Source organism: Hyla sarda, chromosome 3, assembly GCF_029499605.1.
Source record: "Hyla sarda isolate aHylSar1 chromosome 3, aHylSar1.hap1, whole genome shotgun sequence".
NCBI classification, from domain to species: Eukaryota; Metazoa; Chordata; class Amphibia; order Anura; family Hylidae; genus Hyla; species Hyla sarda.
The window spans coordinates 299399191-299413433 of NC_079191.1; the positions used below are offsets into that span (position 1 = coordinate 299399191).

At 42.7% G+C, this 14243-nt stretch overlaps 1 protein-coding gene across 4 annotated transcripts in view; it reads right to left on the reverse strand.

Annotated features, from left to right (window-relative positions):
- Window positions 1-14243, reverse strand: part of LYST (lysosomal trafficking regulator) — a 1083863-nt gene that overhangs the window by 282261 nt on the left and 787359 nt on the right. For all 4 annotated transcript variants that reach the window (XM_056566940.1, XM_056566939.1, XM_056566938.1 and 1 more), the window contains exons 36-37: window positions 11841-11902; window positions 11459-11514 (exon numbers count right to left, since the gene is read on the reverse strand). In XM_056566940.1, the coding sequence (XP_056422915.1) occupies window positions 11459-11514; window positions 11841-11902 (118 nt within the window). The remainder of the gene's footprint in view (window positions 1-11458; window positions 11515-11840; window positions 11903-14243) is intronic.

Consider the following 14243-nt stretch of genomic DNA (forward strand, 5'->3'; position numbering starts at 1 on the left):
ATTTCCAAAGCATTTTATACAGTTCCACATAAAAGTTTGGTGCACAAAATGAGAAGGTTTGGACTGGGGGAGAATGTGTGCAAGTGGGTAAGTAACTGGCTCAATGATAGGAAACAGAGGGTGGTTATTAATGGTACTTATTCTGATTGGGTGACTGTTACTAGTGGGGTACCACAGGGGTCAGTCTTGGGTCCTGTCTTACTTATTATATTCATTAATGACCTTGCAGAGGGGTTGAATAGTAAAGTAGCTATCTTTGCAAATGACACTAAACTCTGTAAAGCAGTAAACACTATAGAGGACAGTGCACTGTTACAAATGGATCTGGATAGGTTGAAGGTTTGGGCTGGGAAGTGGCAGATGAGGTTCAACACTGATAAATGTAAGGTAATGCACATGGGGAAGAAAAATCCGGGCTGGGATTATGTATTAAATGGGAGAACACTTGGGACGACTGACATGGAACAGTAAATTTAGCTGTAGTGAACTGTGTCGGGCAGCTGCTGCCAAGGCTAATAAAATCATGGGGTGCATCAATAGGGGAATAGATGCCCACGACAAGGAAATCATTCTACCGCTCTACAAATCACTAGTCAGACCACACATAGAATACTGTGTACAGTACTGGGCACCAGTGTACAAGAAAGATATAGTGGAGCTGGAGAGGGTTCAAAGACGGGCAACCAGAGTAATAGGGAATGGGAGGACTACAGTACCCAGAAAGATTATCAGAATTAGGGTTATTTAGTTTAGAAAAACGAAGTCTTAGTGGAGACCTAATAACTATGTATAAATATATCAGGGGACAGTACAGAGATCTCTACCATGATCTATTTTATACCCAGGACTGTATCAATAACAAGGGGACATCCTCTATGTCTAGAGGAAAGAAGGTTTCTACACCAGCACAGACAGGGATTCTTTACTGTAAGAGCAGTGAGACTATGGAATTCTCTCCCGGAGGAGGTGGTCATGGTGAACTCTGTAATAGAGTTCAAAAAGGGGCTGGATGCATTTTTGGAGAGTAATAACATTACTGGTTATGTATACTAGATTTATAGGGACAGAACATTGATCCAGGGATTTATTCTGACTGCCATATTTGGAGTCGGGAAGGAATTTTTACCCCTAGTATGAGGGTTTTTGCCTTCCTCTGGATCAACTCAACTCAATAAGGAATTATTAGGGTAATAGGTTGAACTTGATGGACTCTGGTCTTTTTTCAACCTTATGTTACTATGTAAATTCAAAATCAGAGGTGTCACCATGGTGATGGTCCCTAAGGTGTTTGGTCAAACCAGACACAGATCGATTATTAGTTACTAGTAACATAGTTCATAAGGTCGAAAAAAGACCAGAGTCCATCAAGTTCAACCTATAATCCTAATGGGTCCCTACTGAGTTGATCCAGAGGAATGCAAAAAAAAACCCCTCATACTCGAGGTAATAATTCATTCCCGGCTCCAAATATGGAATCAGAATAAATCCCTGGATCAACCATCTGTCCATATAGATCAAGAATCCATAACCTGTAATGTTGTTATTCTCCAAAAATGCATCCAGACCCCTTTTACATTTTTTTTTTTTTTTTACAGAGTTAGCCATGACCACCTCCTCTGGCAGAGAATTCCACAGTCTCACTGCTCTTACAGTAAAGAACCCCCCCGTCTGTGCTGGTGTAGTTATTTGGTCTCCCCTAAACCTTCTTTTTACTAAATTAAATAACCCTAATTTTGATAATCTTTCTGGGTACTGTAGTCCTCCCATTCCCCTTATTACTCTGGTTGCCTGTCTTTGAAACCCTCTCCAGCTCCACTATATTGGTACACGTGTGCCCAGTACTGTACACAGTATTCCATGTGTGGTCTGACTAGTGATTTGTACAGCAGTAGAATTATTTCCTTTCATAGGCATCTATGCCCCTATTGATTAACACAATGATTTTATTTGCCTTGGCAGCAGCTGCCAGACGCTGGTCACTACAGCTAAATTTACGTTAGTCGTCCCAAGTGTTCTCCCATTTAATACATAATCCCAGCCTGGATTTTTCTTCCCCATTACCTTACATTTATCAGTATTGAACCTAATCTGCCACTTACCAGCCCAAACCTCCAACCTATCCAGATCCATTTGTAACAGTGCACTGTCCCCTATAGTGTTTACCGCTTTACAGAGTTTAGTGTCATCTGCAAAGATTGCTACTTTACTATTCAACCCCTCTACAAGGTCATTAATATATTAATTAGAAAAGGACCAAAGACTGAGCCCTGTGGTACCCCACTAGTAACAGTTACCCAATCAGAATAAGTACCATTAATAACCACCATCTGTTTCCTATCACAGAGCCAGTTACTTACCCACTTGCACACATTTTCCCCAAGTCCAAGCATTCTCATTTTATGCACCAATCTTTTATGTGGCACCATATCAAATGCTTTGGAACAATCCAGATATACGAAGCTCACCCAGATGTCTGGAGCTCACCCCCTCATAAAAGCTGATCAGGTTAGTTTGACAGGACCGATCCCTCATAAAGCCATGCTGATATGGAGTCATACATTTATTCTTATCAAGATACTCCAAAATAGCATCCCTTAGAAAAATCTCAAACAATTTACATACAACAGAGGTTACATACAACTAACAGGCCTATAATTCCCTGGGTCACCTTTTGACCCCTTTTTAAATATTGGCACCACATTTGCCATGCACCAGTCCTGGGGAACAGTCCCTGTCACTATAGAGTCCCTGAATATTAAAAATAGTGGTCTGTCTATCACATTACTTCGTTCCTTTAGAACATGGGGGTGAATGCCATCTGGACCAAATGATTTGTCTATTTAGATTTTTTTGTAGGCGACACTGTACTTCTTCCTGGGTTAGACAGGTGACCTGTAGACCAAATGATTTGTCTATTTAGATTTTTTTGTAGGCGACACTGTACTTCTTCCTGGGTTAGACAGGTGACCTGTACTGGGGAGTTCACCTTATCTTGTTGTATTCCACCTGGCATTTCATTTTCTTCGGTAAATACAGTGGAGAAGAATTTGTTTAATATATTTGTTTTTTCCTGATCCCCGTTTATAATTTCCTCCTCATCATTTAACCCCTTAACGACAATGGACATAATTGTACGTCATGGTGCCGTGGTCATGGTACATGGGGCCGTGGTAAGCCAGGGACCCGCCGGTAATGGCGGACATCCGCGATTGCGCAGATGTCCGCCATTAACCCCTCAGATGCCGTGATCAATACAAATCATGGCATCTGCGGCAGTGCGGTACTTTGAATGGATGATCGGATCGACCACAGCGCTGACGCGGGGATCCGGTCATCCAGCATGGTGGCCAGAAGTCCCCACACCTGACTCTGGCTGTCTCCCGGGGTCTTCTGCTCTGGTCTGAGATTGAGCAGACCAGAACAAAAGATCACCGAAAACACTGATCAGTGCTATGCTCTATGCATAGCACTGAACAGTATTCACAATCAACTGATTGCTATAAATAGTGCCCTATGGGGACTATTAAAATTAAAAATAAAAAAAGTAAAAAAATGTAAAATGTCCGTTTTTTCCCATTTCCCCCCCCCCCCCAAAAAAAAATAAAAAATAAAAGAGCATAAAAAATTATTAATACACATATTTGGTATCGCCAGGTGCGTAAAAGTCTGAACTATTAAACTATTAAAAGTTAACTATTGTTAACTATCCCGTACGGTGAACGGCTAAACATAAAAAACTAAAAAAGGCTAAAGTTGCTGCTTTTTTGTCACATTTTATTCCAAAATAAAATAAAACATTTAGAAAAAGTAAAAACTAAGCAAAAACTACAGATCATGGCGCAAACAATGAGCCCTCATACAGCCCTATATACGGAAAAATTGAGATTGAGATTTTTTTTAAGCGGTACAATTATAGAAAAGTATATAACCATGTGTATCATTTTAATTGTATTGACGCACAGAATAAAGAAAACATGTCATTTTTAACGGAAAAAGTGTACAGCGTGAATACAAAACCTTCCAAAATTTGCTAAATTGCGTTTTTCTTTTCAATTTTCCCAGATAAATAATATTTATTTGGTTGCGCCGTACATTTTATGGTAAAATAAGTGATGTCATTACAAAGTACAATGGGTGACGCAAAAACAAGCCCACATATGGGTCTGTGGATGGAAATATAAAAGAGTTATGATTTTTAGAAGGCAAGGAGGAAAAAACGAAAATGCTAAAATAAAATTGGTCTGGTCTTTAACCCCTTAAGGACTCAACCCTTTTTCACGCTAAAGGACATCTATAGTGCAAAATAACTAATCCTCTATCCAAAGGATAGGGGATAAGTTATAGATTGCGGGGGGGGGGGGGGGGGGGGTCCGAGCGCTGGGGCCCCCCGCGATCTCCAGTATGGGGCCGCGGCAATATACAGGAAAGGGGGCGTTCCGTCCCCGCATGATGCGGCGGCCAACACGCCCCCTCCATGTACCCCATAGAGATACATCGAGGGGGAGTATCTGTCGCGGCTTTATGCTGGGGACGAAACTTCACTTCCTGCAGACAGCTGCGGCCCCGTCCAGGAGATCCCGGGGTGCCCGAGCGCTCCTTTGGATAGGGGATAAGTTATTTTGTGCTGGAGTACTCCTTTAAAGTGTACCCGTCAGATCACTCAAAAAAACAAAACTGTTATATGTTGCTCAGTATCTCATCCTGATCATGTACATGTACTTTGTATGTGTCAGTGACCTACATTTCTCTCAGAATTAGCAAATACCTTAATTTTATCTTCCAGAAGCAGGGGGGCGGGTACTAACTGTGATAACCACTCCCCCTCCCTCTCCTCAGTCCAGTGCTTCCCAACCAGGGTGCCTCCAGCTGTTGCAAAACTACAGCTCCCAGCATGCCAACACATCATTTGGCTGTGCAGACATGTTGGGAGTTTTAGTTTTGAAACAGCATGAGGATATGATAGTAGTCCCCCTTTATTACACACAAACACACTGGCTTCATATATTCTTACACATACACATTAGAGAGACACACTGATATACACATATATATATATCCACACACACACACACACACACGCTTGGACACTTACTTTTTCATCTGCAATGCATGTTTCTGCCTCTCTCATTGATGTCTGCTGTGTGAGAGAGGGCAGCAGGCCTCCTGCCCCTCCCCCTCCCATTCTCTTCACATGAGTCTCTGCAGTGTGTACAGCCCCTCCCCCCTCCAAAACGTCCTGGAGTCCAGGACGACGCAGTGTTCACAGAAGCACTGAATACATTTCAGGAGGCAGAGGGGGCAGTTGTTTGACTGGCTTTTTCACTATGAAATACTGAAAATTTTCTAATGAAAACAATTGCAAAACCTATTGTTTTTGCATGCTTTACAACATATCAAAAGTTTTTATATCTGACAGTGCCTATTTAAGGACTGAGCCCTTTTTTGCAATTCTGACCACTGTCACTTTATGCATTAATAACTCTAGGATGCTTTAACCGATTATTCTGATTCCGAAATAGTTTTTTCATGACATATTCTACTTTAACATAGTGGTAAATTTCCATCATTACTTGCATCCTTTCTTGGTGAAAAATCCCCAAATTTCATGAAAATTTTGCATTTTTCTAACTTTGAAACTCTCTGTCGCTAAGGAAAATGGACATACCAAATAAATTATATTTTGATTCACAAATACAATATGTCTACTTTATGTTTGCATCATAACGTTGACATGTTTTCACTTCTGGAAGACATCAGAAGGCTTCAAAGTTCAGCAGCAATTTTCAAATTTTCCACAAAATTTTCAAAATCAGAATTTTTCAGGGACCAGTTCAGTTTTGTAGTGGATTTTAAGGCCCTTCATATTAGAAATACCCCATAAATTACCCAATATAAGAATTGCAAACCCCCCCCCCCCCAAAGTATTCAAAACTACATTAAGAAAGTGTGTTAACCCTTTAGGTGTTTCACAGGAATAGCAGCAAGGTGAAGGAGAAAATTCGAAATCTTAATTTTTTACACTCGCATGTTCTTGTAGACCCAGTTTTTGAGATTTTACAAGGAGTAAAAGGAGAAAAAGCCCCCCAAAATTTGCAACCCAATTTCTCTCGAGTAAGGAAATACCTCATATGTGGATGTCAAGTGCTCTGTGGGTGCACTACAAGGCTCAGAAGGGAAGGAGCGACGATGGGATTTTGGGGAGTGAGTTTTTCTGAAATGTCTTTTGGGGGCATGTCACATTTAGGAAGCCCCTATGGTGCCAGAACAGCAAAAAAAACAACAACATGGCATACTATTTTGGAAACTACACCCCTCAATGAACGTAACAAGGGGTCCACTGAGCCTTAAAGGGGTACTCCGGTGCTTAGACATCTTATCCCCTAACCAAAGAATAGGTGATAAGATGCCTGATCCCGGGGGTCCCGACGCTGGGGACCCCCGTGATCTTCCACGTCGCACGCAGTTATAATCAGTCCCCAGAGCGTGTATGCTCCGGGTCTGACTACTGGTGATCACGGGGACGGAGCATAGTGACATCACGGCTCCGCCCCCGTGTGATGTCACGCTCCACCCCCTCAAAGCAAGCCTATGGGAGGACAGCTGTCACCTCCCAATAGACTTGCATTGAGGGGGCGGAGTATGAACTCACACGGGGCGGTGCCGTGAGGTCACTATGCTCCGTCCTCGTGGTTGAGAAGGACTCCGCCTGAGGACCTCCAGCGGTTCCGGAAGCAGCTAAAGGTGGGTGCTGCATGATAGATCCCGGGGGTTCCCAGTGGCGGGACCCCTGTGATTTGACATCTTATCCCCTATCCTTTGGATAGGGGATAAGGTGTCTAGGGGCGGAGTACCTCTTTAACACCCCACAGGTGTTTGATGACTTTTTGTTAAAGTCGGATGTATAAAGGAATTTTTTTTTTACTAAAATGCTGGTGTTACCCCAAATTTTTCATTTTCACAAGGGGTAATTGGAGAAAAAGCCTCCCATAATTTGTAACCCCATTTCTTCTGCGTATGTAAATACCCCATATGTGGATTTCAAGTGCTCTGCGAGCAAACTACAATGCTCAGAAGAGAAGGAGCGCCATTAAGCTTTTGGTGAGAGAATTTGGTTGGAACAGAAGTGGGAGGCCATGTGCGTTTACAAATTCCCCCTGTGGTGCCAGAACAGTGGACCTCCCACATGTGACCCCATTTTGGAAACTAAACCCCTCACAGAATTTAATAAGGGGTGCAGTGAGTATTTACACCCCAATGGCATTTGACAGATCTTTGGAACAGTGGGCTGTTGAAATGAAAAATAAAATTTTTCATTTTCACAGAACACTGTTCCAAAAATCTGTCAGACACCTGTGGGGTGTAAATGCTCACTGTACCCCTTATTACATTACGTGAGGGGTGTAGTTTCCAAAATGGGGTCACATGTGGGGGGGAGGGTTCACTGTTCTAGCACTATGGAGGCTTTGTAAACTCACATGGCCTTCAATTTCAGACACATTCTCTTGCCAAAAGCCCAATGGCGCTCCTTCTCTTCTGAGCATTGTAGTTCGCCCGCAGAGCACTTTACATCCACATATGGGGTATGTTCTTACTCAGAAGAAATGGGGCTACAAAATTTGGGGGGCTTTTTTCCTATTCTATCTTGTGAAAATGAAAAATGTAGGGTAACACAAGCATTTTAGTGATTTTTTTTCATTTTCACATCCAACTTTAACGAAAATTTGCCAAACACCTGTGGGGTGTTAAGGCTCACTATACCCCTTGCTACATTCCTTGAGAGGTGCAGTTTCCAAAATGGGGTCACATCTGGGTATTTATTGTTTTGCGTTTATGTCAGAACAGCTGTAAAATCAGCGACCCCTGTGCAAATCACCGATTTAGACCTCAAATGTACATGGCACGCTCTCACTCCTGAGCCATGTTGTGCGCCCACAGAGCACTTTACGCCCACATATGGGGTAGTTCTGTACTCAGGAGAAATTGCGTTACAAATTTTTGGGGTCTTTTTTTCCTTTTACCGCTTGTGAAAATTAAAAGTATGGGGCAACACCAGCATGTTAGTGTTAAATTTTTTTAGTTTTTTACACAAACATGCTGGTGTAGACCCCCAACTTTACCTTTTTATAAGGAATAAAAGAAAAAGCCCCCCAAAATTTGTAACACAAATTTTCCCAAGTACGAAGATGCCCCATATGTGGCCCTAAACTGTTTCCTTGAAATACGACAGGGCTCTGAAGTGAGAGAGCGACATGCACATTTGAGGGTTAATTGGGGATTTTAATCCACCACAAAAATACCCTACGGCAGTGTTTATCAAACAGGGTGTCTCCAGCTGTTGCAAAACTCCCAGCATGCCGAGACAGTCAATGGCTGCCCGGCAATACTGGGAGTTGTTGTTTTTCAATAGATGGAGGCTCCGTTTTGGAAACAGTGCCGTACAAGAAAAAAAAATTTTTATTGGGGGGGGGGGGGGACTGTGTAGGGGATAAGTTGCAGATCACGGGGGGGGGGGGTCCGACCACCTCCGCACGAAGTGGCGGCCGACACGCCCCCTCAATACAACTCTATGGCAGAGCCGGAGCGCTGCCTTCGGCAATCTCTGGCTCTGCCATAGAGATGTATTGAGGGGGCGTGTCGGCCGCCGCTTCGTGCGGTGGTCGACACCCGCTTTCTGGCCGGAGAGCCTGGCCCCCAAACAGAGAGATTGCAGGGGGCCCCAGCGGTCGGACCCCCCGCGATCTCAAACTTATCCCCTATCCTTAGGATAGGGGATAAGTTTTTCACCACTGGACTACCCCTTTAATAAGTCCCCCCTCTCTATCTACACTATCTTCCTCCTCTATGTTGTAGGTTCCCTCCCCCCAGTCACAAGTTTAAACTAGTGTGTGAACCAGATGTTTTACAGAATCTCATATTATATTGACATCCAAAAAATTGGTGACATTTGCATATAATTGGTATGTGAACTTGAGATTGTGAGAATTAGAAATGAGATATTTTACAAAAGAGGTCGCCTCTTCCTCAGACCCCCTCCACACCAGGAGGAGGTCATCTATATATCGGCCATACCACCCCACTAGGGGGCAAAATGTTATCTGCCGCATATAGATGGACCTCCTCCCAGTTGGACATGTATAAATTAGCTAAGGAGGGTGAGAATGTGCCCCCCCTAGGGCATTCTGTTACTTGAAAGTAGAATTCTCCATCAAAAGAAAAAAAAGTTGTATTTAACACAAATAATAAAACATCCAACATATACTGTTTGAGATTGTGACTGTAATTGGAATATTTGTTTAAATTAAAACCTATGGCTGAGATAGCTGCTTTATGTGGTATACATGTATATTATGCGGTAATCTCACACTACAACCGCTTATCTTTTGTGTCCCATGAAAATGACTGTAGGGCATGAACTTAAGTTCCCCCAATATCCCACCACACCCCTACCCTTCAATTCCTTGGTTGAACTTGATTGACGTATGTCTTTTTTCGACCGTACTAACTATGTAACTATGTATCAGGTAGCTGTAATAAGATGTTTCAGCCACTTTCCAGATGTTCTTGAAGCAAGCCAATGCCCCCTACAATGGGGAGAAGCGGAGGAGGAAACGTGTTTGTGAGTTTTAGGGAACCCATGAAATATAGGCCATATCGGAAAATCTGGTAGTAAATAATTTTTCTGTGAGTATGCCTAGATGTACTCCTTCGTTGATTATGATTTTTCCATTTTTGTTTTTACTGGTGTAGGGTTAGATGTTATTTTTCTGTATGTAGTGGTGTCGTTCAACTGTTCCAAGATGAGTTTCTTATACAATAATTTGTCCAATATAACAACTGACCTCCCTTTATCTGCTTGTCACACCACAATGTTCTTATTTCCAGTCAATTCTTTGAGGGCAATGGTTTGCTTGTCATTTAGATTGGAAATCATCACAATAGGAGTATGGATCAAAGATTTTAATTCCTCCTCTACCCTTGTTTGGAATAAATACATAGATTCCACTATTGAATTGACTGGGTAAAAAGATGTATTACTAGTGGAAAAACTTTTTTGGGTTTAAATGACAAGTGGTTCTGCATCATTTGTGGTAGTAGTTCTCTGTAAGTCAATGAGAGTTAAAGCAGATTGATCCATATTGTGTGATTTTGCATGTTACATTAGTATAAATTTTCTAGGATACTGTCATCATCAGAGTATTTGTTTTTACTGTTATACGAGCCACTTACATCGCTATTGCTCTAAATGATATCAGGTCACACGCACCGTTATATTCCTGATTATCATTTATGATTCAGGTTGCAGTTCACACTTGCATATGATAACGTATGAGCCTGTGTCTTTTTGTTTGAACTTACCACATGGATCCGTTCCGTATTTTGTGGCTTTGTATGGCCGAAATTGAACCTGCACACATCATGATGACTCTGGTTTCGGCCCGCGCTGACTCCTGCTGTGCTCATTTGAAGCTGTCACTATATAAGGGGCACATGCCCGTGAACATATTGCCACGACTAAGAGCCACATTCGGCTCGAAACTCGTCAATGTTTCTTGTTTTACTACTGCTATGGATATACTATTGATTTTATTATAATGGAATAAGAGTGAAGTTTTAATTCATCACCTTTGTTTTGGAGCAGCTGGAGGTCCTTGCTTTTTTGCCCTCTTTCAAGTTTCTGCCCGGGATACAGACCGCTGTTTGCCTGCTCTGCTTCTCCAATTTCAGACCTGCTCTTCAGTCATGGAACAGATAGTGAGCTGAACCTACTATACATTTTTTTCTTTTCATAACATTTTTAAGAGCATCCTAAAAAGATCTTGGGAACGAGGTATACCCTACAGGAATAAACTTGCTAAACATAGGAGAAAAACTATTTGATTAACCAAAACAGGGACGTGATAAATGATAAGAGGAAATCAAACAGTCTACTAAAACAAGAAAGGTAGTGGGGAAGCATTAAAAAACATTAGGAACAAATTCTGTGAAAAAAAAACAAGAAATAAAACTAGCCAAAATTACGATTACCATAGAACGTAAAAAGAACCCAAAAATATCTTTCAACTAAATAATAAACTGAAAACACTGGCCTCCAAAGAAATAGTATTGGTGTAATGGTGGAAAAGGATGAGGAAAAGGCCAATCTACCCAATGCCATGTGTATGTACATGGAAAAATCCTATGTCAGAAGGGACAGGATAGTGTCAATATTCTTGCAAATCTCTCCTATTTAAAAAAAACTAAAAAAGTTAAACAGATTTTTAATTACTTCTATTTCAAAATTTTAATCCTTCCAGTGCTTATCAGCTGCTGTATGCTGCAGAGGAAGTTGTATAGTTCTTAAATGTCTGACCAAAGTCAAAACATTTAATAATGCATTGGAGGTACACTTTGAGGCTGCATAATGCGAAGTAATAGAGCCAAAACAACTTTTCTTTACAATAATGTTTAAAATACTTACATTTGATTCTAGCGTATCAGTTGAAGAGTCCTCAACAAAATACATTCCAGTTTTTCCTAAACCAAAAATGTAGTATTGTTATTAACATAGAAACATAGAATTTGCCGGCAGGTAAGAACCATTTGGCCCATCTAGTCTGCCCAATATTACAAGTAAATAAACTATGGACATTATAAAAGGTCAAAATAGGCTCTTCTAATCTCTATTATTGAATTGTAAGGAGCTCAACCTTTAAGGATCCCAGACACTGAGAAAATATACTAACAAACTTGAAATCCTATTAAATGATCAGTATAATATACATATATACATATATACAATGTAATATTATAATGCAAGATATATAACATTAAACAACACTATAACTTTTGTTATCACCAACCTAATAAGAGTTCTCCAATCGTTTCACTTGATGGTGCTACATTGATACACCTTCGATTTACCCTACATAAAAAGTAACAAAAAGATATTAATTTAAAATATACTTTAGAATTTCTGAAACACAACTTTTTGACCTCTTGAGGACGCATAAAATGTTGCAGTCTTATTTTTTCTTCTTCGCCTTATAAAATAAAATTGTCACCCTGATCACCCACACTAAACTCACATGACTGGCAACGTCACGTCACTGGAACGTGGAGTGGAAGATGATAATTATTCAAATTGAGGGGCCTACAGTAGAAGGAGATGGACAGAGGCAGGGGTGGCCAGCTGCACAATTAACTGCATACAGCAAAGGAACTTTGCCAGGTGATACCACCAGAACAACTGTACCAAATTTATTAACCACTTAAGGACCTAGGGCGTATGGATACGCCTTGACGTCCTGGTACTTAAGGACCCAGGGCGTATCCATACGCCCGTGGGAATTTCGGGGACCGGGCCGGGGTGACTGCTGATGTCAATCGGCAGGCACCCCGCGCAAATGCCCAGGGGGGTCATCAGACCCCCCCCCCCCCCCCCGTCGCTGCGTATCGCAAGTGAATTCACACTTGCGATTTGCGCCGATTCAGGGTCATACGGGTCTATTGTCTATACAGCTGGAGGCACACTGGTTGGAAAATATTGAGTTAGGCAACAGAACCTAACTGAAGGTTTTCCAACCAGTGTGCCTCCAGCTGTTGCAAAAGTACAACTCCCAGCATGCACGGTCTGTCAGTACATGTTAGGAGTTGTAGTTTTGAAACAGCTGAAGGTTTGCCCCCCCCATGTGAACGTACAGGGTACATTCACACGGGCAGGTTTACAGTAAATTTCCTGCTTCAAGTTTGGGCTGCAGCTAATTTTTCGCCGCAGCGCAAGCTCCTAGCGGGAAATTCACCGTAACACGCCAGTGTGAATGTACCCTAAAAACACTACAGTGTGAATGTACCCTGAAAACACTACACTACACTAACACATAATAAAGGGTAAAACACTACATATACACCCCTTACACCCCATATACACCCCAATAAAAAATAAAAAACGTCTCGTACGGCAGGGTTTCCAAATCGGAGCCTCCAGCTGTTGCAAAACAACAACTCACAGCATTTCTGGACAGCCACTGACTGTTCAGGCATGCTGGGAGTTTAGCAACAGCTGAAGGCACCCTGTTTGGGAATCACTGGCGTAGAATACCCCTATGTCCACCCCTATGCAATCCCGAATTTAGTCCTCAAATGCGCATGGTGCTCTCTTACTTCGGAGCCCTGTAATATTTCAAGGAAACAGTTTAGGGCCATATATGGGGTATTTCCGTACTCGGGAGAAATTGCACTACAAATTTTGGGGGTCTTTTTTTCCTTTTACCGCTTGTGAAAAGGAAAAGTTGGGGGCTACACCAGCCTGTTAGTGTAAAAAAATAAAAAAACATGCTGGTGTTGCCCCATACTTTTTATTTCCACAAGCGGTAAAAGGAAAAAAAAGACCCCCAAAATTTGTAACGCAATTTCTCCTGAGTACAGAAATACCCCAGATGTGGGCGTAAAATGCTCTGCGGGCACACAACAAGGCTCAGGAGTGAGAGCGCACCATGTACATTTGAGGCCTAAATTGGTGATTTGCACAGGGGTGGCTGATTTTACAGCGGTTCTGACAAACGCAAAAAAAAAAAAAAATACCCACATGTGACCCCATTTTGGAAACTACACACCTCACCGAACGTGACAAGGGGTATAGTGAGCCTGAACACCCCACAGGTGTTTGACGAATTTTCATTAACCTGTTGGGGACGAAGGGCGTATCCATACGCCCGTGGGAATTTCGGCCCCCCCCGCGCGCCGGGCGGGGACCGGGCCGGGGTGACTGCTGATATCCATCAGCAGGCACCCCGTGCAAATGCCCAGGGGGGTCATTAGACCCCCCCATGTCGGCGATCGGCGCAAATCGCAAGTGAATTCACACTTGCGATTTGCGCCGATTCCGGGTCATTACGGGTCTATGGTGACCCGGAATAGAAGGGGGATCGCGGGTGTCTAAGACACCCACGATCCCCCTAAAGCAATAGGAGTGAGGTGGCAGAGTTGCCACCCCTCCTATCTCTGCTATTGGTGGTCTAGACGCGACCACCAATAGCAGATCTGGGGCGGAGGGGTTTACGTTCGTTTTCCCCGTCCTGCCCTCCCACAATAGGCGGGGCAGAACGGGGAAAACGAAGAGGAGCGGCGCCGGAGTCCACTTACCCCTCCGGAGGCAGCGGAGCGACGGGGATCGGCGGTCGGCGATGGAGATCGGCGGCGGCATGCGGCAGAAGAGGACGGCTCCCGGATGCGACGGAAGCCGGTGAGTATTTGCCTAGCAACAT